At 54.9% G+C, this 24,050-nt stretch overlaps 2 protein-coding genes across 5 annotated transcripts in view; both read left to right on the top strand.

Moving 5' to 3' along the window:
• SS18L1 (SS18L1 subunit of BAF chromatin remodeling complex) overlaps positions 1 to 7,547 on the top strand; it is a 31,381-nt gene extending 23,834 nt beyond the window's left edge. For all 3 annotated transcript variants that reach the window (XM_043553533.1, XM_043553535.1, XM_043553532.1), the window contains 3 exons: positions 778 to 897; positions 4,013 to 4,140; positions 4,688 to 7,547. In XM_043553533.1, coding sequence (XP_043409468.1) covers positions 778 to 897; positions 4,013 to 4,140; positions 4,688 to 4,714 — 275 coding nt within the window. In that variant the 3' untranslated portion in view covers positions 4,715 to 7,547. The remainder of the gene's footprint in view (positions 1 to 777; positions 898 to 4,012; positions 4,141 to 4,687) is intronic.
• Positions 7,548 to 8,777: 1,230 nt separating this feature from the next.
• MTG2 (mitochondrial ribosome associated GTPase 2) lies at positions 8,778 to 23,231 on the top strand. Of its 2 annotated transcripts, none has more exons than XM_043553531.1 (7): positions 8,778 to 8,893; positions 16,440 to 16,630; positions 18,556 to 18,703; positions 19,840 to 19,955; positions 20,691 to 20,909; positions 21,034 to 21,172; positions 21,757 to 23,231. In XM_043553531.1, the coding sequence occupies exons 2-7, from the start codon at positions 16,445 to 16,447 to the stop codon at positions 22,149 to 22,151; spliced, it is 1,203 nt and encodes a 400-aa protein (XP_043409466.1). In that variant the 5' UTR covers positions 8,778 to 8,893; positions 16,440 to 16,444; the 3' UTR covers positions 22,152 to 23,231. The 2 variants fall into 2 exon arrangements, with proteins under 2 accessions (XP_043409466.1, XP_043409465.1); XM_043553530.1 differs by lacking the exon at positions 8,778 to 8,893 and adding an exon at positions 8,918 to 9,444.
• The last annotated feature ends 819 nt before the right edge of the window (positions 23,232 to 24,050 follow it).

Here is a 24,050-nt window from a genome sequence, read left to right as displayed (position 1 = left end):
GGCTCACAGACTGGTACTGATTCTCCGCCCAAGACCGTTAGAGTTTCTCCGTTTCCTCCCTACTGGCCGCCATGTGGCTGCATCGGCAGCGGTGCGTTCAGTTGCCTGTGCGAGTCCTCGTGCTTTGTCCTTCCCACGACCGGCACCACAGCTGAGCGGCTGCCGGGATGGACTGTCCCGACTCGCCGCCTCTGGCTGTCGTGGTGGCCCAGGGCCGCCGTGACCAGGTGCTGCCGAAACGGGCCAGGGGTCCGAGAGCCGATGCGGGGTGTGTCCCCGGCCTCCGTCCCCGCTTGCGGTGGCTCCGGCCGTCCTGGGTGTCCTCGCTTGTAGGCATGTCACTCCACGCTGCTGTCAGCATGTGGCTCTCCCTGCGTCTGTGTCCACACTCCCTCTTACGACAGCACCCGTCATTGGATTAGGGCTCATTCTAGTCCAGCCAGCCTGCCCCTCACTGATCACATCTGCAGAGACCCTAATTCCAGATAAGACCACGTGCACAGGTGTGTGGGTAAGGACTCCCGCGTACCTTTCGAGGGGACACGGTTCAACCCAAAACACTTGCATTAACCTTCGCTTTCGGTTCACTTTCGTTTTGGGTGTTTATTCGTAATCTTCTAAAACAAGAAGAGAAAATGTCGTAAAAGATTTGTGGGAAAGAGAAGATTCCGAGGTAGTCGAGGTGGCCCAGGGGTTTCCGAGGCGTCCACGTCCTGAGTGGCGGGAAGGGCTGCCTTTGTCCCTGGGAATGACCCGCGTGTCTCCTTCCCCCCACAGGGAACTCGCAGTACAGCCAGCAGCAGGCGGGGTACCAGCAGGGCGCAGCCCAGCAGCAGGCCGGGTACCAGCAGCAGTACCCCAACCAGCAGAGCTATCCCGGGCAGCAGCCGGGCTACGGTAAGGGGGTTGGGGGGAGGGCACGCCTTCCCACCCGGGCCCCACACGCGGTAACGCTGCTGTTCGTTCAGTGACACTTAGTACACTCATTCGGGAATAGTTTTATCTATGTTTTAATGTTTTATTTATTTCTGAGAGAGAGAGCGCAAGCAGGGGAGGGGCAGAGAACGAGGGGAACGTGGGATCCAAAGCAGGCTCCACGCTGTCAGCAGAGAGCCCAATGTGGGGCTCGAACCCATGATCCGTGAGATCACGACCTGAGCCGAAGGCTGATGCCCAACCGGCTGAGCCTCCCGGGCGCCCCCATTTTGGAATAGTTTTAGATTTCCAGCGGGGCTGTGTGGCTAGTGCACAGAGTTCCTCTCTTGTTCACCTCGTCCGAGCACAGCGTGATCGTCACGACTGAGAAACTCCGCTGGCACGTGCTGTGGACGGAACTCCCGGCTTATCCAGATCTCACGGGGTTTCCCCCAGTATCCTATCCTGGGGTCCCACAGGACATTGAGTCTCACAGCTCCTTAGGCTGGGACAGAGTCTCAGAAATCCCGGTCTTTCTGGACCTTGACAGTCGTGAGGGAGACTGGACGGGTGCTTTGTTGGACAGCCTTGGTCGGCTTTGTCTGAGCTTTTTCTCAGGATGACCGTGGGCTGTGGGATTCGGAAAGCTCGCAGGGGCGAAAGACCCTTCTCATCCCACATCAACGTGATGTGCCTCTGATGCTGGGTGTGGTCGCTTGGTTAGAGGCATCCACCCGGTGCCCCCGCCATGGAGCTGTCCCATCTTCCTCTCCTTCCCCCAATCATTGGAAGCAAGCCCCTGAGTCCAGCCCATACTCAAGGGGGGGATTGTCTACCGTAGACTGTTTGGAGTTCCTCTATAAGGCGCATTCCATTTTTAATCATTTATTAGTATGTATCTGTGGATATTAGTTTTATACGCTGGGTTGTATTCCAGTACTTCTCTGTTTTGTTCAGCATGTCCAGTTTGCCTCGTGGGAGCTCTTCCAGTCCCTTTGACATGTGCCCGTCCTTTTGTTTCTGAGCATTTCCTTATTCTCTGGGACCGTGATGGTCTCCCTGCACTAGCCCTAGACGTAGCCAGGTCTCACGGGAGCTCTGGTTCCCTGACGAGAGAACGTTGTTAGGACTGAGAGCCAGGGGCACGTGGGCATCTTCTGAGCCTCTCCACGTGTGGGTCAGTCCCGCAGCAGCTCCCGGAGGGGCTCGCCCGTTCGTCAGCTTTTGCTCGCCCCACGAGCGTTCCCCAGACGGCGAAGGGGCCCGGGTGGGGCGCTCTGCCTTGGAGCCCGCCGGCAAGCATTGGCCTCCAGGCCCGTCGGACAGAAACGTGGGCTTTTTGAGCTGCAGCAGCCACAAAGGGGAGACACCCTGTCCACTGGAGGTCAGCGGAGTCTCCCCGAGGTCAGGCCGTCCGGCACAGCAGAGCGTCCTGCCGGGAGCATAGCCCGCCCATCTGCCCAGCCCTCTATGGGCCTCGGCCCCTGAGGCAGGTACACCTGAAACAGGGCAGGCCTGGCCTCTTGCCTGCGGGTCATGTCTGCCAAGAGCCCGAGGCCGCACAACTCTCTCCCAGGGTCCCCGCCTGCTCCCAAGGCACATCTGGGCCACCCTCCCCAGAGCCCAGGTGCTGCTGTCACAGGAGGACCGCTGCCTGACATGGCCACCACGTGATGGCCTGGCAAACCATCAGTATTTAAATTTTTTTTTTTTCAACGTTTATTTATTTTTGGGACAGAGAGAGACAGAGCATGAACGGGGGAGGGGCAGAGAGGGAGGGAGACACAGAATCAGAAACAGGCTCCAGGCTCTGAGCCATCAGCCCAGAGCCCGACGCGGGGCTCGAACTCACGGACCGCGAGATCGTGACCTGGCTGAAGTCGGACGCTTAACCGACTGCGCCACCCAGGCGCCCCGTAACCATCAGTATTTAAAATACACCACGAGGGGCACCTGGGTGGCTGCGTTGGTTGGGCGTTCGACTTCGGCTTAGGTCATGATCTCGCAGTTCGTGAGTTCGAGCCCCGTGTCGGGCTCTGTGCTGACAGCTCGGAGCCTGGAGCCTGCTTCAGATCCTGTGTCTCCTTGTCTCTCTGGCCCTCCCCTGCTCACGCTCTGTCTCTCTCAAAAGTAAACATGTAAATAAATAAATACATACAATGAGATAAAATACAGTGAAAGCCGGCCTCGCCACCTGAATGAGTGGGTGATTATCTCCTTAAGAGTGAGTCTGCGAGTCTTTATAAAACCTCCATCTGTCCGTACCGAAATGTCTTCGTTTACTGTAGTCAGGAGCCCCCACTCGCTCATCCAGCCAGAGCTGGGCCCCGTCCCCTCCATAAACCGTGTGCCTCCCTGAGGGAACCCGTCCAGGCCGCGGGACTCGGCCTTCGCTGCACCTCAGGATCACCTGCCAGGCGGGGCCCTTGCGTGAGGTGTCTTCCTGAGCTCACAGGTGACCGTGGCACACGGTGAGGAAGGTAAGCCCCAGTTCAAGATTTTTGTTCAACCTTTTATAGCCACGACTGACTAAATAACAATTTTTTGAAAAATTATTTGGCCTTAAAATCTATTTTTTTGTTAAGAGTTTATCTTTGAGAGAGAGAGCACACGCGAGTGGGGAGAGGGCAGAGACAGAAGATCCAAAGCGGGCTCCCTGCTGAAAGCACAGAGCCTGACTCAGGGTTCAAACTCACGAACTGAGAGATCATGACCCGAGCCGAAGTTGGCGCTTAACGGACTGAGCCACCCAGGTGCCCCCTTGGCCTTTATCGGTTCTTTCCAAAGCTTTTGCCTTAGTTTCCACGGGAACACCTACCTCCTTCCTCTCGCACGCGAGTCTTCAACAGCTGCTGTGGTGCTTAACTCGTGGGTTTGTGGCGACCACCCTGGTGGACACGCTGCTGCCGGGAAGCCGGTGCAGGGGTGCCGGGGAGCGGCCCGCTAGCCCCGGCCGGGGGGCCGCGCAGGAGCCGACGGCAGCCTTGCTCGAGCACTCGGCTGAGCTTCCACCGCTGAATCCAGCGGTGTGGCACACTTCCGGAGGGCTGGGGAGGGCGTTGGGTCGTTCTCATGGCTCGGGTGTGTGTCCTCACAGGGCCTGCCCAGGGAGCCGCCTCGCAGTACTCCGGGTACCAGCAAGGACAAGGCCAGCAGTACGGAAGCTACAGGGCATCTCAGACGGGCCCGTCCGCCCAGCAGCAGCGGCCTTATGGCTATGAGCAGGCAAGATTTGGGGATGCCTTCAGACGCGCAGATCCGTCGTGTCTGTGGAAACGTGACAAATGTTTCTCTTATGGTCGTGAGGAATAAGGAGAGGAAGGAATTGGCTGCCAGGGTCTCTTCCAGAATGTGAATTCTCTGGTCCGCTAAGGCTTTGGCGAATTACTGTACGCATAGCATACCCTCACTCGGTCAGACACGGCTGGCCGAGTGGCTCTGCGTCTGGGTCCCAGCCCAAGTTTGCAGCCAGCCCTGCTGCTGACCAGTCACCTGTGGGAGCTTGGCCCCTTGGTGGGGGGGACTTACTGGGGGGCAGCTGGTAAGGGTGAGCCTCGCTGACCCTCTGATCTAAATCATTGGCCGCAGGCTTGGATGGACGGCCTTCAGAAAGCCAGCGATCGTGTTGCCCACCCGAGATCTAGGCAGAGCTGTTTGCTTGCCTGCTTCCCATCCCTGCTTCCGTCCCTAGTCCTGGGTGTGGGCTGCGGGGCGCGGGGTGGGAGGTCTGTCTCAACTACGGAAGTGTAACACGTGTCTCGGTCTCTTACAGGGCCAGTATGGAAATTACCAGCAGTAAGGGACAAGTGTTCTTGGTAGAGCCTTGTGGTGGCATGTCCCCTGGGGATGGTTGGGCCGGTGGCAGTTCTGGTGAACTCTGACCTCTTGACTGCCCCTCCGCCCCACGCAGCGTCTGCATGTGAAGCGTGCACATTTCATCTGGGTACGATGCCAAGGGTGCACCGCTGGCGAGAGACGGCGCTTTGATGGTGTGACATATTCGGTGCTGTGTATAGTATTGTACGTCCATACGACGGGGAGGTTGTCTCTTTTGTCCCCCTCCCCCTTGATGTTTCTAGCTAGCTTTAGGGGTCCTGTTGTCACCAGAGTATTCTGTGCCCAGCGATGGGACACATCTACCAGATGCCATAGTCCATGTGTTCACATAAGCAGGCCTCGGGTCTGCTCCTCCTCACGCAGTTGTCGTAATGTGGGTTGTAAACTTGTCTTTCACTGGCCGCACCGCAGCCGGACACGCGCGCACAGCCCCTGAGTGGCAGCCTCTCCCTGTGCCTCGATGGCGGGGGAGGGCATCTTCCGTGTTTTGGGCCAGTTTCTGGTACACGGCGAAAGTATAAACATGCTTCGTTTGGGGAGGCTGCGAAATGCCCTTTCCAGGCTCGTGCGCTCCCTGTGTCTCTCGCCAATTGTGTTTATCCAAAATGTTTTATGTTTTTGTATGAAGAGTAAAGAGGGATCAACGAGTATATTCCAGATAAACGTACGATTAGCCTGACCCAGGGAAGGAAAGGGGGTAGTTCTTTAAAATGACTGGCCTTGGCCCTTATTTATCTGACGGTCAGTTCTGGGATTTGGATATGTGATATTGCCCTATTCTGAATTGAGAATTTGAAATATTTATACCAAAATTTCCAAACGGTTGGCAAGTCTTTTCTTTTATATTCTTTTCTTCCAGGACCTGCTTATCCAGGTCTCTAAGCAAGTGTTCCTTTTCTTTTAGAGAGATCTGAAATTCACACCTTATTTTCAAAAAGAACCCCACAAATTTGACTGTGTTCTTCCCAAGGAAAAGGATTTATGTAGGGAAATTTGAGTAAATTTTACATTCCTAGAACATCAAATCCCATTTAAGTTCTCCAGCATTATACACAGCTCACTTGGAAAAGCATAGTAAAAGGAAACCGTCTGGTTCACTAATTAGTAATACAAACATTCTGTCAGCTTTTCCCTGGATAATAGTATCCATGTGAGTACTTTAAAAACGTATTTGGATAAATGCTGACATACTTCCAAGAACAACCAAGAAGATTCAAGGAAATATCCAGTTCTTCACATACCAGGTCTACTGAAGATGGTGTTTTTAAATTGATAAGTTTCGCGTTTAAAAAGTCTACAATAGCCCTTCATCCGGAGGTGTCGAATGGCTTACAGTTTACAGGCATTTGATGCTGTTTTTGTCCTGTTTTCTTTTGTTTCGTTGCTTGAATGAATCGTGACAGTCCACACTGGGAAATACGGAGGCAATTACTGCTCCCATTTTACAGATGAAGAACTGAGGTGCAGGTTAAAGATTGCCCCAGAGGAGTGCCAGTCCTGTTCTAGCATATTTTCCCCTCTTCTGTGGGGACAGAATCACACGTACATTGGGATAGGAGTGTCTATTTTATAGGCATATGGGTTTTAAAAACTCTTAACGCTGGTAAGGGCTTAAAGATACGCACTCTATTAAATTACTGAAAGAGAGTTCTTAGTTGCTAAATGACACAGACATTAGTAATTTCATTTAGGGAGGTGTCTCCCTCGATTTTGTCCTGTTCTCTCCTGACAGTTTTCATAGAACTAATTTGCAAACTCCATCGGGAACTAAAATTTCCCACTGAAAACGTTACACATTTTAGATAACTGTGAAAGTGGTTTCATTTTTCTTCCTTGCCAATCTGCGAATATGCCTTTTATGTGTGTGTGTTTTTTTTAAGTGCTGTATTAATACTTTTTGAAAGGAAAGGACACTTACACTTATCCCAGAACTTCAATCTGAAATGTCTTACATTAAGAATTTCTTGAATGTTGTGTATATATTTTAAAAAGCACTTTGTGAAATAGTTTGTACATTTATTTCCTAATTTATACATGATTTGGGGTATTAATATATTTAATGATTAATAATGGAATGTTTATTTAATGTCTCGTCCGTTTTTATGTGCTGTTGTGGGGAAGAGGTGGTGCCAGCAGTTCTGTTTTATTAAACCTATTACATCTTCTCTTCTGTAACATGTTTGCAAAGCTTAGGCTAAAGTGAGTTGTTCGTGCAGTGTGGTCGATGGTGCTTTGTTTTTTATGACTCCTTCCACAGAAGGCCAGTGACGATGCAAAGGACGCTTGGAACGTGATGCTCATTCTTCCTCCCAATTGTCCCCGAGCCACAGCAGGTCTCGGACCTGAGAGACGCCCGCAGCGTCCAGAAGTGCACGCGAACACGGCGGCACGCAGAACCTCACCCCCGTTAGAGTTTGCCGTGCAGCCACTGGCTAGTGGGGACCTGGGCTGCTGGAAGGTTCCGGGGGTGGGGGTGGGGGGGGCAGCCTCAGGACCGCTGGGCCGCGAGGGCCCAAGCCTCAGGGCCGCCGGTGTTTGCGGGAACAGGTGGTCTGAGTGCGGGCGTCTGTTCAGAGCCGCACAGGAGGAAGATGCTTCTGTTCCCCTTTCGATTTGTTGCGCTGTTACTTCATTTCTAGTAACGGAACAGGTCAAATTCGTCTTCTTTGTGAGCACGGTACATTTTCTGAAAAACATCCTATCGGTTCAGTTTTTTCCAGTCGGGAGTTTGGCGCATATAAATTGCTTATGATTTGGTGTAATGTATGAATAAACTGGTTCTTCAAAACCACCCTGACAGGGCAGTTTCTCTGTGTTCGGACCCAGCGGACCAGCACCTGGCCATGGGGGAGGGGCGGTGGGTAACTACCGGGGGAGGCGGGTGTCTGTCTGACAGGGGAGACAGGTGTCTGACCCGGCTAGCTGGTGTCTGATGAGGGAGGCAAGTGTCTGTCCGGCAGGAGCGGCGCAAGGCCGTTGGGGGCGGCAGGTGTCTGACAGGGGCAGCGGGTGTCTGAGGGGGGAGGCTGGTGTCTGGTGGGGGGGGGGGTGGATCTCTGATGCAGACTGCTGACGTCAGTTGGACGGGGCGATGGTGTCTGATGGGCAGCCAGTGTCTGAAGAGGGAGGCAGGCAGATGTCTGACCGGGGAAGCCAGTGCCTGATAGAGGCAGCGGGTGTCTGATGGGGGAGGCAGGTCTCTGATGCAGACAGCCATCAGTTGGACGGGGCGGCAGTGTCTGAAGAGGGAGGCAGATGTCTGACAGGGGAAGCCAGTGCCTGGCGGGGGAGGCCGGTGTCTGACAGGAGTGCCAGGTGTCCCGGGGGGGGGGGGGGGGGGGGGGATGTCGCGGGAGGCAGATGTCTGACGGGGGGGCGGCTGGTGTCTGAGGAGGGAGGTGGGTGGCTGAGCGGGGCAACAGGTCTCTGATGGGGGTGGCCGGTGCCTGACGGGGGGGGGGGTCTGATGGGGGCAGCCGGTGCCTCGCGGGGGAGGCCGGTGTCTGACAGGGGCACCGGGTGTCTGATGGGGGAGACAGGGGTCTGACGGGGGAGGCAGGGGTCTAACAGGAGCGGCCCGTGGCTGTCGGGGGAGGCAGGTGTCTGACGGGGGAAGCCAGTGCCTGGCAGGGGAGGCCGGTGTCTGACAGGAGTGCCAGGTGTCCGGGGGGGGGGGGGGGGGGGGGGGGGGGGGGGGGGGGGGGGGGGGCGTGGCTGTCTGGGGAGGCAGATGTCTGAGGAGGGAGGTGGGTGGCTGACAGGGGAGACGGGTCTCTGATGGGGGTGGCCGGCGTCTGAAGGCGGAGGCAGACGTCTGCATGACGGGGGAAACAGAGGTCTGTCCGAAGGGGGCAGCCGGTGCCTGACGGAGGAGGCGGGTCTCTGATGGGGATGACCCGCGTCAGTCGGACGGGGCTCCGGGTGTCTGACGCGGTGGCCGGGTGCCCGCCAGCCGGCGCCCCTCCAACCGCGACACAGCCAACGCGGACTGCGCCCAAGGACGTGGGCCGGAGTAGGTCCTATCTTCCGCTCACGCTCCTGGGCAGGCCCTGCGCAGGCGCAGCCTGCCGGGGGCGGGTCCGGCCCCGGAAGTGATCTGACAGCCCGGGTCCGGGCCCCGGAAGTGACGTGTCCAGGAGCGGTGAGTGCGGGCGCTGGCGGGCGTCGGGGCGGCCCAGGGGACGGGGGCGCGGGGACGGCGACGGCGGGCACGCCTTGTGAGAGCGGCCTTGGGTCCCAGGCGCCCCCGCGTCCTTCCGTGCGTGTCTGCGTAACCGCCGGGGACGCACGGCCGCGCGAAAGGGCGCGAGCGCTCACACGTCCTGCGAAACATGTCGGAGCGCGTGTAGACGGAGCGCTGCCGCAAACGCGGCTCCCTGCCCCGCTTTCCCGCGCCGGGCGCTCCCGGTGTGGCGGGTGTCTCTGCGGCCCCCGAGCAGGCGTGCTCCCGGGTCCCGGGCGGGCGGCACCGCCACGGCGCCGTCGAGGAGCGAACGTGTGCGGAGACCGTGCAGTCGGGACGCCGACCTGCAGCTGCGACGGTGGAGTTGCTTCTGCCCCTGGACCCAGAGGATTTAGTGGGGAGGGTGCCACCACCAGAACCAGACGGGAGCGGCCCGGAACCAGCTTCCTCGACGGCAGGGAGAGCGAGTGCCTCCGGGCCGGCTCTGCCAACAGCACGCACGCTCTTAGGTGGTTGTAAGGAATGAATTTTGAAATTTCTGTAGAAGGTTTAGAAGAGGTTCCTGGCAAAGAATAACTTCTGCGCAGCAGTACAACTGAGCTTAACGCTTTATAGAGCGAAGTAATAGTGTCCAAGGCCCTGCTGGCTCGGTTGGTCGGTAGAGGATCCGACTCTTGATCTGGGGGTGGGGAGTTCATAGCCCCACGTTGGACGGGGAGCCTACTTGAAGGAAAACGATAATAAGTAATTTAAGAAACAAACCGGAGGGATGCCTGGGTGGCTCAGACGGTTGAGCGTCCGACTTCAGCTCAGGTCATGATCTCAAGGCTCCTGGGTTCCAGCCCCACGTCGGGCTCTGTGCTGGTAGCTCAGAGCCTGGAGCCTGCTTCAGATTCTGTGTCTCCCTTTCTGTCTCTCCTCCTACCCTGCGGCGTGCGCGCTCCCTTTCTCTCTCAAAAGTAAATATTAAAAAAATAATAAAGTGGAGCCCTTGCCATGTGCTGAGTACCTTTCCAGCAATTGTAAAAGCCCCATCCTGTAATCATAACATCCACTGGACTCTGGACCCTGGGTTTCATCACTGTCTGGCCTTTACCTGCTGAACGGGCCCAGTAGACAGATGCTCCCAGGAGGAATCTGAGCTCACTTCCTGAGTTCCCGCAGTCGAGACCAGCACTCTCCAGAAGGACTCTCTGTAATGGTGGAAGTGGGATGTCCAGTATGGGGCCCACTGACCACACGTGGCTGTCAGCACTTGAAACGTGCCTTGTGTAACTGAGGGACAGTATTTTTACATTTTTATTTATTTATTTTAAATGTTGTTTTTGAGAGAGAGAGCAAAGGAGGGGCAGAGACGGGGACAGAGGATCTGAAGCCGGTTCTGTGCCATCAGCACGGAGCCCGATGCAGGACTTGAACTCACAAAGGGTGAGATCGTGATCTGAGTCAAAGTCGGATGCGCAGCTGACCGAGCCACCCAGGCGCCCCGTTTTTAAATTTTTAACTAATTTAAATTGAATAGCCCCATGTGGTTGGCTCATTGGGCGGTGCAGGGATGGCATTAGAAGGAAAACAGCAGTGTGAAACAAAGTTGAACTTGTTACTTATCGAGGGAAGCCCTGTCACTCAGGCATGCAATCAGCAGGCTTTTCCACCCGGCGCTAGAAGGGCCGGAAGGAGGAAGTAAGCCCAGTAGGCAAGATTCAGAGCGCAGGTCTCTGGCTGGCCCCTGTAGCCGATGACCTTCTCTGCCACAGGTCTCCGGGTTTCGTGTCACCGGTGCCCTGTACCTGGTGTCGGCCGGGGCTGGGTGCACGGTACAGCCCTGCAGCGGGCTTTGCCGTGGATGTGCTGGTGGCAATGCTGGAGGACTTGTCCCTTTACCAGTTTCCTCGCTCCGCCGCTGCCGCCTGACCACTCAGACCTCGGGGGAGCCACTTTCCCTCTTCATCTGCCAGTCGGGGGACTGAACGTACTTTGCTTACAGAGTAGTTGTGAGGCCCAGATAAGGCGATCCCTAAAAATACTCAGCTCAGTATTTTGCAACGCGGTAGACGTCTTGAATGTGGATAGTTACGCTTATTTCTAGGCACTTTTTATGTATGGCGCTACCGTGGATGAGACCGTTTTCTTCATTTTCCAGTTGTTTGCCGCTAGTGTATGAGTACAATTGGTTTTTGTGCGTTAACCTTGTAATCTGCAAACTTGGTTAATCGTTTTATTAATTTTAGTCATTGTTTTATAGGTTTTCCTGGGACTCTCTGTGAAACAGTCGTATCTTCTGCGCTGTCACCTCTCCTTTTTTGTTTTGTTTTAATTCTTTATTGCAGCGTTTGAAACACAGCGTTGCGTAGCAGTGGTGAGCATAGCGGCTTTTTCTCCATCGTGGGTAACAGTCCAGTCTTTCTCCATCCCGTGTGATGGCCGCGTGGGCCAGATGCCCTTTGTCAGCTTGGAGATGTACCCTCCCGTTCCTCATTTGCCGCAGCGTTTCCTTTTCCTGATCACAAATGGCTGTTGACTTGGGTCAGGTGTGTGTGATTGCCAGTGGGAAGGGGGGGTGGGGTTGTAACTGCTAATAAAGCCTGTGTTCCAGGAGTCATCCCGCTTGGCCCTGGTTCGCGGTAGACTCAACTGGACCCTGTGTTGTCAGGGATTCTTTGTGTCTGTGTTCATGAGGGATGTTGGACTGTAATTTTCTCTGTAATATGAGGCTTTGGTACTAGAGTTTCACTGGCCTTGTAAAATGAGTTAGGTAGTGATCTCACTTCCTTTTTCTGAGAAAGTTTCTGTAAGATTGCTGTTATGTCTTCCTTGAATGTTCTTTAGAATCTCCCAGTAAAATCGTCTGAGTCTAGAGTCTTTTGGGGGATGTTTCTTATGAGCAGTTTAACTTTTTTTAGTAGACACAGAGCTGTTCAGATTTTCTACTTGTTGTATCAGTTGGGTAAGTGGCGTTTTTCAAGAAATTGTCCATTTCACGTAAGTTGCTGAATTTGCTGGCAAAAACTTGTTCATAGCATTCTCTTACCCTTTTCGTATCTGGACAGTTGGTGCTGAGAACCCCGTTTTAAATTCCTGACATTGGGGATCTGCGTTCACTCTTGTCTTGATCAGTCTGATGAGAGCTTTGTTAGCGCCATGAATCTTTTCAGTGTATCTTTTCAGTGGCTGTGGTGTTTTCCTGTCGTCTGCTAGGGTTTATTTCTGCTCTTTATTATTTCCTTCCTTCCACTTTGCACTTTCTGGTTTCTTGATCTTAGCTGGTTTTAGATTGTTCTTCTTTGCCAGGGTGAGCATGCAGAGCCCCGAGGGTCCCCTGAACTGGGCACGTTGTGCTGTCCTTGCCGTTCCTTTCAAAATGGAAGCGTGCCGTATAACTTCCGGGTAATCGGGGTTTCCTTAGTACTGTATGCTTACTGACTTCGGTCTTCTTGTAGCCAGAAAACACGCCACACCCTCTGTGGTTTCCATCCTCTTGAATCAATGCTTCAAGCTTTGCGTCCCGTCCGATGGTCTGTCTAGTGAGTGTTCCGGACGCCTGAAAATAGCGTCTGCTCTGTAGTCGTTGGATGAACTGCTCTGTGCATGTCAGATCGACCCTGTTGATAAGATCGCTCAGGTTTTCTGCATCTTCGTTGCTGTTTTCGGTTGTTTTTGCTTGTTTTCTCTTCAGCTACTTTTTTTTTTTCTTTTTATCACTTCCTCAGAGAGCGAGAGCAGTATTAAAATTCCCCACGATGGCTGTGCAGCGGTCTGTTTCTCCCTTCAGTTCTTTCAGATTTTGCTTCATGTGTTTTGAAGTTGTCCTTGTGCACATCTGTAGCTGTTCGGTGCCCTTGGGTCACTATCAGATGTCTTCCCTCGTGTCCGGTGATGCTGTTTCTGGACGTCTGTCTTACTCAGTTACGCGTCTGGTTAGGTTAAACTAAACTCTTCTATTGTTTATTTTCTGTGTGTCCTCTCTGTTTCCGTTAGCCCTGTTCTTCTGAACCGTTGGCGTGTTTTGAAGCGTCCCCTGTCCCTGTCGGTTGGCTCTCGGGCCGTCTCTGTGTTGCGTGTCAGCGGCGGCTCTGGGGGACACGGTGCACATGCCCAGCCTGTCCTCGCCTGCTCGGCGCTGAGGCTGGTGCGGGCCTCTTGCCCCCCACGGTCCCTTTCATCTCCCCGCGATCTGACGCTGTCAGGTGTGGGACCTCTGCCTGCGTTGAAAACCCACTGGACGGTGTTATAAATAAGTCTTGCTTGCCGTGATCTTACGTGTCTAATCTTAGCAGGAAAATTGGCAGTGCTTGTAACTCATTTACCTTTTCTGTTGCTGCCTCCCGTTGCTGAAGATCTGGGTGTCCCTCTGGTGCCGTTTTCCTTCACCTCGGGAACTCTCGAGCATCTCTTGTAGAGATGCTTTTTCACCGTCTGAGACCGTCTCGTTTCATCTCCCCTCCCGAAGGGCGTTCTTGCTGGGCCTGTGATGCTGGGCGGACAGCCCTTGTCTTAAAGATAGCACTCCAGGATGGCTTAACGAGGTGTGGGACCCTGGCTCTGGCCCTGGAAAAGAGAAGGAGCTGTTGGTGGAAAAACCGGTGCCCTCCGAATGCCACCTGGAGTTTAACCCAAGTTGGGTTTTTAGTTTTGGCAAACGCATCCTGGTCACGTAAGACGCTTACGTTAGGGGAGACCGGCCAAGAAGTATATGGGAATATCTTTCACCTTTTTTTTATAAGCCTAAAATCATTCCCAAATAAAAGTTCCTTGTAAAAACAGTATGCACTTACAGAAAGGTAACAGGAGGGTATCCCCGGGGCGGGGGGGTTGGGGTTCAGCCCAGCATGGGGGGTGGAGGAGGGGAGGGTTTGGCTGCTATGAGGATTGAGCCAGTGAACAAACATGTCCGGGACGCTGGAAGCAGGGACGTGGCAGTCAGAGAATGGAGTTGTCGAGACAGAAGGAGGAAATGAGTGTGCGTCCTGCGGCGTGCAATTGGGCACGTAGGTGTGAATTCCTGGATTTGGACAGACGCTGCTCGCTAGCTGTGGGTGGACAGGCGTAGCAGTGATGACAGGTGGGTGTGTGGGTGTGCGTACCTTTGTCTGCCCTCCGGGTCCCCCCTGAGAGCCCGCAAGCTGCGAAACCCCAGCCTGCCCAGCGGGCACGGGGGCTTCTGAATCCCATTCTCCACTCACAGCAACTGGGGCTTCTTGAGTAAAGGCTGATCTCAGGGTCGTCTGGGGAGAATACGAAGTGAGCCCAGAACGTTTTGTACCCGGAAGCAGGGAAGTCCTCAAAGATGGATGGGCCGCCACTGGCCAAACTGGGGACCGTTTGAACATGATAGATAGATATGTAGATAGATAAATAAATATGTAAATAAATCATAAATAAGTAAACGCATGCATATCCAAGTGTAGCTCACTGAAACAGAAAAGCACAAGCCCACGACGGTGAATAAATGGAGAGCTAACGAGGAGGGGGAAGCCGGCAGGGACCCCAGAGGGCTGGAGCTCAGAGTGCATCAGGAAAGGACCAAGGAGACCCGGCCCTCTGCGGGGCTTGTGTGGCATTCTTGTCACGAGGGGAGGGGACGTCAGTCAGACGGGGGACACACACCTGCTGCAGGACACCTGGCCCGTGGCCTCGAAGCGTCACTGGCACGAGAGCCAAGGCGAGGCTGAGGAGCGTCCCAGGCTAGGGACGCTGAAGGGAGGGCCGTGCGTGTGGCTGGCGGCCTGCTCGCGGTGGACGCCGGCTCCACGGGGGACACGCGTGGGGTGATCCGGGGCGTGGGGCGTCAGGTCGGCAGTTTCCCCGCAAGCGATTCAGGAAGGAAAGGGTCCTTCACCCCCGACTCTGCCTTTTCCATGACTGTGACAGTTTCCAAATGAGAAGCAAAACTCTTCAGTGCCTTGTTAGGAGAAGAATTCCTACAAAGAATGCATCCCTTCCCTGCGGAGCCCGAATGTGGAGCCGGAGGCTCACGGGAGGGGCTTCTAAGGTCCAAGCAAATTCTGTCTCTTCTCCTGCTGTGTTACACACTTGGTGGCTTTCTAATTTTTTTTTTTTTTAATATTTATTTAGTTTTGAGACAGTGAACAGGGGAGGGGCAGAGAGAGAGGAAGACACAGAATCCCAAGCAGGCTCCAGGCTCTGAGCTGTCAGCACAGAGCCCGACACGGGGCTAGAACCCCCGAGCTGTGAGATCATGACCTGAGCCGAAGTCAGATGCTTACCGACTGAGCCCCCCAGGCGCCCCTCTAATTATATTTTAAACATTACGTGTACGTTTCTTTTCCTATTTGCATATATATTTCATACTTAGAAACGGGAGGAAAGCTTTCTGAGTTTTCTTTTACGTGGCACACGTGTGCCCATGCATCAGAGACGTCTGAGAGTGGGTGGCTTTCAGGCCCTCACAGCAAAGGGAGAAGGGGCTGTCACCCCTAGAGGGCCAGGTCCCAGGCTGCCTCACATGTGGTCTTGGCACCTACAGATGTGTGGGCACTGGTAAGGGTGTGAGCAGCCCCCAGTTAGGGACAGGTGGCTCACACTGAGCACACACGTGGGCGGCCTGTTCACGGGGATTAACTCGGCCTGTCCTGCCAGCCCCGTCCCATTGACAGATGCACAGAGTGAGGCCGCACAGGGAAGAGTGCTTCCGGGTCCACACTGGGGACAAGGGGCAGAGGGGACATTTGCTTCCAGTCTGGGGGCATAACCACCGTGCTCCATAGCCCGTATTCTCACTGGTCCAGTTTGGCTATTTTTGAACTGCATAGGATAACCCACTAATATTTGAGTAATTGACTGTTTTAATACATTTTTTAATATTTATTTTGAGAGGGTGCACACACAAGTGGGGAAGGGGCAGGAAGAGAGAATCCCAAGCAGACCCCGTGCTGACGTAGGGCTCGATCCCACACACCGTGACACCGTGACCTGAGCTGAAATCAACTGACTGAGCCACCCAGGCACCCCTGGGTGTTTTAAGAACTTTGTATTTGAGGCTCAGGTTTTCTTCTTAATGTTCTCACTGAGCAGATATTTGATAACCTGCAGAGGAGTGCATCCAGTGCTGCGGGAGGTTTAACGATTTAAATCCTTTGTACACACATCTTGCTCCCAAGTAAGACAGAGGCTGAGAAGGGCAGGTGACCCTTCCTGGCTCAGAGCTGAGAGTGGTGATGGAAGACTGTCCTGTTAGCGAGTTTGTTTACGTGTTTCAAAACCACACGTGGAGATACTGCTGTGCACAGGCCTTTTCTTTAGTTTCAGTTTGCAGGGTTGTGGGTTTTGTTTTGTTTTTTTTAAGTTTGTTTATTTTGAGAGAGAGAGTCCCAAGCAGGCTCCGCTCTGTCCGTGCAGAACCCGACTTGGGTCTCCATCCCACAACTATGAGATCATGACCGAAATCAAGAGTCAGATGCTTAACCGACTGAGCCACCCGGGCGCCCCTCGGTTTGCAGGTTTAAACCAGGCGTCTGATTTTGCCAATTTGATTTTTGTTAAGGAGCCATGGTGCCTTCGAGGCTTCTCTCAGTAGGACCGCGGACCGTGTTTGGGGGCGTGGGGCGCTGGACTCGGGTCGCGCCCGGCCAGCTCCCGTGGCACGCTCCCCCCAGGCTGCTCTCGGCCAGCTGTGCGGACCTCTCCAAGCACCAGGAGCCCCCCGGAAAGAAACCGCTCTCCGAGAAGAAGCTGGTGAGATTTCTGACCTTGAAGGAGGTTGCCTGCAGTTCCCTCTCTCAGAAGCAAGGCACACCGTTTTGAGATCTCATTTTCCTGTTCATTCATTCTGGTGTGTGTGATGCTACACGTGTGGCATCTTGAACACGATGAGATGGAAAGAAGGTCTGTGTGCGCCGAGTCCTGTGCTCGTGGACACTGCGAAGAGCGGGGAAGGCGCGTGGGTGCTCCCGGAGCGCCGTGCTCCTTCCCTGCAGCCGGGAGGGAGGGTGCACACTCATGGGAGGGGCAGAGAGAGGGAGAGAGAATTCCAGGCAGGCCAGCACGGAGCCCGACGTGGGGCTCAAACTCCCCCACCGTGAGCTCAATACCTGAGCCGAAGTCGAGAGTCGGACGCTCCACAGACTGGGCCCCCAGGCGCCCCGGGACGTGTGTACTAGGTACGTTCTTAAGTTTGTGCGAGTAGTTCTTCATTTAAAACATCTTGGGGGGCGGGGGAGGGGCATGCCTTTAGCTTTATACTTCTTTAAGCCTTACCTGGTTTTTGTTCTAAGTTCACCAAGACCTACTAAGAACGTGAATGACCTTTGATTAAATTTAAGAAGATAGGTGCTTACGGCCCACTTTGTTTCCTCCTAAAGGGGTGTGGGCAGATAAGCATCACCTGGGCCAACAGTGTTTTCTGTGGACAACTTACCACGTACCTCAGCTTTGCATGGTCGTAGCTGAATGTACAAATTGAATCTAAGTTTTATTTTCCCTAGAATGTTCATCAGTTGTGCTTTTTTCCCATCACGTTGATCTTGATTATGTTGGCCTACAGCAAAGTTTTTGAAATAGTAATTCGTGGTTTTTCCACGTGGTGGTGCCAGAGAATCTTAAAATACTTGGGTATTAAAAAAAAAAAAAAAAAAAAGATCTGCTTATGCAGTAGCGGACAGAAATGCAGATGCCCTGGGTCCTGGTGGAGGGGCCTTGTGGATGGCCGCGTCCACCCGCACACGCGTGCAGGAGGGCGGCGGGTTCCCCGCTAGCGGGACACCGGCGCTGTGCCCTGGCACCTCGGAGAGCTGGCCAGGATGAGCTAATGTTTATCAAATGTGAACCTAGTTAGTTAGTTCTAGTTCTTCTCCTAGATTGTGCCTCCCTTAGGGGCCTAGAGCAACACTTACTCTCAGGTCAGGAGTTCTGTTTGTATTGCTACATTTAAACCTAAGCCCTCTTCAGGGGCGCCTGGGTGGCTCAGTCCGTCAAGTGTCCGACATCAGCTCACGCCATGATCTTGCAGTCCTTGAGTTCGAGGCCCGCGTCGGGCTCTGTGCTGACAGCCTGGAACCTGCTTCAGATTCTGTGTCTCCCTCTCTCTCTTTCTCCCCCACTCGTACTCTGTCTCTGTCTCTGTTTCTCTCTCTCTCTCTCTCTCTCTCAAAAATAAAGATTTTTTTTTTAAAAATTAAAAAATAAATAAACATAAGCCCTTTTCAGTTGGGCTGCAGAAAACATTCTTTCTTTAAAGTTAGAAGCCTGGTAATCCACCAAGGACTCACGCATTCGTTATGGTGTCTTTCCATTAGTAAAGACCTGTTATTTCAGTAACGTATTTCTATTTGAAAAAACACGGAAAGATGCTTTGTTTAAGGAATGTTCTCTAAACAACTCTCATTTTCTTTAGTTTGGGAATGTTGACTTTGTTATCCAACTGAGTTCTGTGCTGACCATTTTTTACATGTGCCTTGTTGACTGACGTGGGCCTACAAGTAGTAGGGGCTCGTGGGATCCTTTTCCTATTTTTGCACTGGAGGCGAGATTAGTAACCTTAGCGTCATTTACCTCTAGTCTTAAAACCTGTCATAGATACAAAAGGCACATTCCACATGGCTGCCTGGTCCTCACGAGGATCGTGGAGGGAGTAACGAGCGGGCTCGCTGTGCTCTCTGCAGAAGAGGCATTTTGTGGACCATCGCCGAGTGCTCATCCGAGGGGGATGTGGAGGCGATGGGGTGAGCTGTTTCCACAGTGAGCCCCGGAAGGAGTTCGGAGGCCCCGACGGTGGTGATGGAGGTGACGGTGGCCATGTCATCCTGAAAGGCACGTGTCCCCAGGGGCCGTGTGGGAAGGATCGGGGTGTCTGCTCCTCTTTGGGGTGGAGCGTCTCCAGCTTCTTATCCGCGTGGGAATTTGAATTCAAATGTTGACGTATGGACATCATTTTTATTAAATTATATGTGTGTTCGTACTTAACGCCCCTGAACCAACTTCAGTGGTGGGTTTTTCTAAATTTGAGGAGTACAAAGTGCGTTTACTCTCAGGGAGTGTAACGTTCTAGTCCAGCACGTAACAACAGGGTCGGTGTTGCTGTCTCGGTACGTGCCGGCAGGCTGTGGACTACGTTGACCACATTGTGGGGCTCGAGCTCATGAACCCTTGAGATCATGACCTGAGCCGATACCAAGGGTCAGGCACTCAACTGACGGAGCCGCCCAGGCAAACCCGAAAGTGGAACTATTTTTACATTGATGATGGTATTATAGGTGATTTTGAATTTTCAGAAATTGTATTTTTTTGAAAGGAAGTGAGAATTTAGCTTTTTATTTTTTTTTTATTTTTTAATTTTTTTTTCAACGTTTTTTATTTATTTTTGGGACAGAGAGAGAGCATGAACGGGGGAGGGGCAGAGAGAGAGGGAGACACAGAATCGGAAACAGGCACCAGGCTCTGAGCCATCAGCCCAGAGCCCGACGCGGGGCCCGAACCCACGGACCGCGAGATCGTGACCTGGCTGAAGTCGGACGCTTAACCGACTGCACCACCCAGGCGCCCCAGAATTTAGCTTTTTAAAATGTCACATTGTGGGGCGCCTGGGTGGCTCAGTCGGTTGGGCGTCCAACTTCGGCTCAGGTCATGATCTCACGGTTCGTGAGTTCAAGCCCTACATCGGGCTCTGTGCTGACAGCTCAGAGCCTGGAGCCTGGTTCCGATTCTGTGTCTCCGTCTCTCTCTGCCCCTCCCCTGCTTGCACTCTGTCTCTCAAAAAGAAAGAAATGTTTAAAAAAAAAAATTAAAATATCCCATTGCTCGCTCGGTAACTTGTGCCATGACTTCATTCCATGTTTCCGTGTGCGAGCATTCTTAATGTCCTTAAACCCAACCAGAGGAAGTGGACAGTGTGCAGAGAATTCTGCTTTTAAGCCAACAATGGTGAAGGTCGTTGCTCTGACTTGTAGCTGACCAGCAAGTCAAGTCGCTGTCCTCTGTGTTGTCGCGGTACCAGGGTTTCCACGGGCAAGCCGGCGGCCGGAAGAACTGCTCCGGGCGAGGCGGCGCTGTCCTCTACATCCGGGTAAGCCTGTCGTGGCCTCGGGGGGTGCCTCACAGGGGTCCCCTTGGCTCGGACACACAGCTGCCCGAGACCGAGACTTGGTCCTAATTTTATCCCACACGTGTGTATGACCCGTTCTCAAAAATCACAAAATAATTGTATTTAAAAAGTGGGACTCCAGGGGCACCTGGGTGGCTCAGTCGGTTGAGCGGCCGACTTCGGCTCAGGTCTTGATCTCACAGTCCATGAGTTCAAGCCCCGCGTCGGGCTCTGTGCTGACAGCTCGGAGGCTGGAGCCTGTTTCGGATTCTGTGTCTCCCTCTCTCTGACCCTCCCCCGTTCATGCTCTGTCTCTCTCTGTCTCAAAAATAAATAAACGTTAAAAAAAAAATTATTATTATTATTATTTTTTAAATAAAAAGCGGAACTCCAGGGGTCCGCTCTTCCTCTGTCCTGACCCTCTCAGGCCATCTCTCTCTCAGATTATCCCAGTGTTTTCCGGATGCTTCCATCCACCCTAATGTTTTAGAAACACTGAAGAAGCCATCTGAATGCCGTGCAGGGATTATGACAGCCCCATAAAGTCCCTGTGAAGGTCGGGACCTTTCTCTTGGTGCTTCATAGCTCTGTGAAGGGGGACCTAGTGGTGCTCCCTCCCCCTGCTACACCCCCCTCTTCTAGACACGGACAGATGCATGGGGTCTGGTCCACTCACGTGTCTGCCCTCCAGCCCCGCAAGTGCTTCATTATTTTCAGGTCCCTGTGGGCACCTTAGTGAAGGAGGGCAGTGAAGTCGTGGCTGACCTGTCCTGCCCGGGCGCGGAGTACGTCGCCGCTCGGGGAGGTGCGGGAGGAAAAGGCAACCGCTTTTTCCTGGCCAATGACAACCGTGCACCGGTGACCTGTACCCCCGGGCAGCCCGGTCAGGAACGTGTCCTCTTCCTGGAGCTCAAGACGGTGGCCCACGCCGGGATGGTGAGTATCGTGTGGGGCCCCAGGCGGGAGGAGGGGGTGTGGGCACTGCCGACCGATAGACGCTCTGTCCCCGGTGCTGCCACAGGCGCCCCGCGGTGACACCCCATCTCTGCCTCTCTTCCAGGTTGGGTTCCCCAATGCCGGGAAGTCCTCGCTTCTCCGGGCCATTTCGAACGCGAGGCCTGCCGTGGCGTCCTACCCGTTCACCACCTTAAAGCCCCACGTTGGGATTGTTCGCTGTGACGATCACCAACAGATAGCAGGTGGTACTTCATAGTCCTCTCCGAGGTTGGGTGTAGACTGTCCTGCGGAGCCGTGGTTCTGTCGGCCTTCAGAGCCGCCCCCCCAGATGCGGCCTTGCTGCAGCCCCTGTCGAAGTGCCCTTTCGGGCCCGAGGAAGGCCTGCCTCCCCCCTCGGCACTTGTCGCGGAGGTGACACGTGACCTCAGAGCTTTCCCCGTGCCATTCCGAGGGAAGAAAACTTTTTCCCCGGGAGGGAAGGTGCCCGTTAAACGCAGTGAGCCTGCTGCTCACGTGACTCGCATGGCACTTTGCATCTGCAGAGTGCTCTATAATAATTTCTGTCAGCAATCCAGTTCCTAACAGTTTACAGGAGGCTGTTTTCCCCTTTTCTGAATCATTTTTACAGCCAGAGGCTGGCGTGTGTTCACTGTTCCTTACCGGGCGGGCCCCCGCCAGCCTGTCCCCTCATACCTCAGCCTCTGGCAGCTCAGAGCCACGGTGCCCGGGATGGCAGCCGGCCCGATGGGTCGCTCCGGCGGGAAATCCGGCGGCATCCGTGTCCGGGGTTCCGGAGGCAGCCCCCCTGCTCTGTCTCCCCCTGCAGTGGCGGACATCCCGGGCATCGTCCGGGGCGCGCACCGGAACAGGGGCCTGGGGAGCGCCTTCCTCAGGCACATCGAGCGCTGCCGCTTCCTCCTGTTCGTGGTGGATCTCTCGGAGCCAGAGCCGTGGACTCAGCTTGAGGACCTGAAGTGGGAGCTGGAGCAGCACGAGGCCGGCCTGTCCCAGCGACCCCACGTGGTCGTGGCAAATAAGGTCGACCTCCCCGAGGCCAGGGCTGCCGTGCCCCGGCTGCGGGCGCGCCTGGGCCCGAGCGCCGTCGCCCTGTCGGCGGCCACCGGGGAGAACGTGGAGGCGCTGCTGCTGCGTCTGCAGGAGCTCCACCGCCAGCACGTGGCCACCGAGCTGCAGCGCGGCCGCCAGCCGCTCAGGTGGTAGGCGCCCCCCCATCCCCCCCGCTCGGCGCGGAGACGAGAGTCGCTTGCGAAGAAGAATCGGCAGGCAGCGTTGGTGCCGCGCCCTCCGGGGCTCCCCCTCCGGCAGACTCCGCCCCTCCCGTACCCGCCGGCGGGCGGAGGGGGTCTCGTGTCGCTCGGCGCCCTCATCGGCGAGGACCCCGTGGCCGTCACATGCGGCCGAGCGGCCCGAACTTGGATGAGCCGAGCGGAAAACCGCGCCCCGGGCCCGAGCGGGAGGCGCGGGCCCAGGAGCCCCCACACCGGAACCGTCAGTGCCGGCAGCCGCCCCCGAGGCCCGCACGCCCTAGGAGGGGACAGGAGGGCGCAGGGACCGGGTGCGCCCGCAGGCGCGAGGCTCTTCTCGAATGCCCCCGTCTGAGAGCAGCAGGAAGGGCGACGCCTCCCCGGTTGTTCCCAGACGGAGCTGTGCTGCGCGGAGCCGCTTGCGTCACGACTGAATGCACCCAATATCCGACCCGGGGACGCGGCTGGCTCCCGGCCGCGTGCGGCTTATTAACTCAGGGCGCAGACTTGTGTTCCCCCCAGATAAAGTCTGACGCTTGGGGCACGGCCCTGAGGACCCTTTAGGGACAAAGTAGATGGGGAGCAGGGGACCCTGGATCCTGTGGGGACTAGCCACGGGGGTCCCCGCCGCCGGCTGCTGGGCCTGGGGGGCTGGGTGCCGGGCGCCCCCTCAGATGATAAACTTGACCTGAGCCCTCAGGAGCAGCTCCGTTCTGAACTTCCATCACATCTGCGCTGGAACCAGAGTCCCTTGCCTGCAGCTTTATTTTAATGTCTGATAATTTCCGAGGTCCTTGTGTTCTGGAAACACAGATGGGTTTTGCGATCTCTTTGCTCTCTCTGGGGCCACCACAAAGGCTTTCGTAGAGCGGCATTAATTATCGTGGCCTTTCATCTCTGGCTGGGCCCCGGCACGCGGTACTCTGCACAGGGGCGACACTGGCTGCCTCCCCGCGTCTGCCCTGCTCTCGGCCGGGCCCCCGGCAGCCTCAGGGCCTGACCCAGAAGACGCTCTAATAAATATTTATGGAACGAAGAAAGGAACGGTGTCTGATGTTAGGTACGTTTAAGTTTCTTTTAGTTTGAAAATACCTTGAGGGGCGCCTGGGTGGCTCAATGGGTTTGAGCATCGGACTTGATCTCGGCTCAGGTCACGATCTCACAGTCACGAGATCGAGCCCAGCATCGGGCTCTGCATTGACAGCAAGGAGCCTGCTCGAGGTTCTCTCTCCTTCTGTCTCTGCCCCTCCCCTTTCCGTGTGCGCACACTCTCAAAATAAATGGACGTTTAAGAAAAATATCTCTCTCGGGGTGCCTGGGTGGCGCAGTCGGTTAAGCGTCCGACTTCAGCCAGGTCACAATCTCGCGGTCCGTGAGTTCGAGCCCCGCGTCGGGCTCTGGGCTGATGGCTCAGAGCCTGGAGCCTGTTTCCAATTCTGTGTCTCCCTCTCTCTCTGCCCCTCCCCCGTTCATGCTCTGTCTCTCTCTGTCCCAAAAATAAATAAACGTTGAAAAAAAAATTTAAAAAAAAAAAAAAAGAAAAATATCTCTTGTAAAGGCACGTGGTTGGCGGGAGGACTCGCTGAGTGGCCAAGGCCCCAGTGCCATCCCCCTCCCGTCCCAGCCCCACACCGGGGCCACCTCTCACGATTGTGGATAGGGGAGATGGGTGCCGTCTGGGACCTACACAAGGCGTCCAGCCCTCTGTGTGGCCCATCCTTTCCTTGGAGCTGACCTCTGCTTTGGGCCACTTGCCCTCATCTGTCCTAACTAACCCCTGTCCCTCCCTGTCCCCCTCTGCCCTGAGGATTCCCTCTCCCGTGCTCTCCACCTGTGGTTCCCATGTGGCCTGTGC

Source organism: Prionailurus bengalensis, chromosome A3 (genome assembly GCF_016509475.1).
Source record: "Prionailurus bengalensis isolate Pbe53 chromosome A3, Fcat_Pben_1.1_paternal_pri, whole genome shotgun sequence".
Taxonomy (NCBI): domain Eukaryota; kingdom Metazoa; phylum Chordata; class Mammalia; order Carnivora; family Felidae; genus Prionailurus; species Prionailurus bengalensis.
This window is presented reverse-complemented; position numbering and strand designations above follow the sequence as displayed.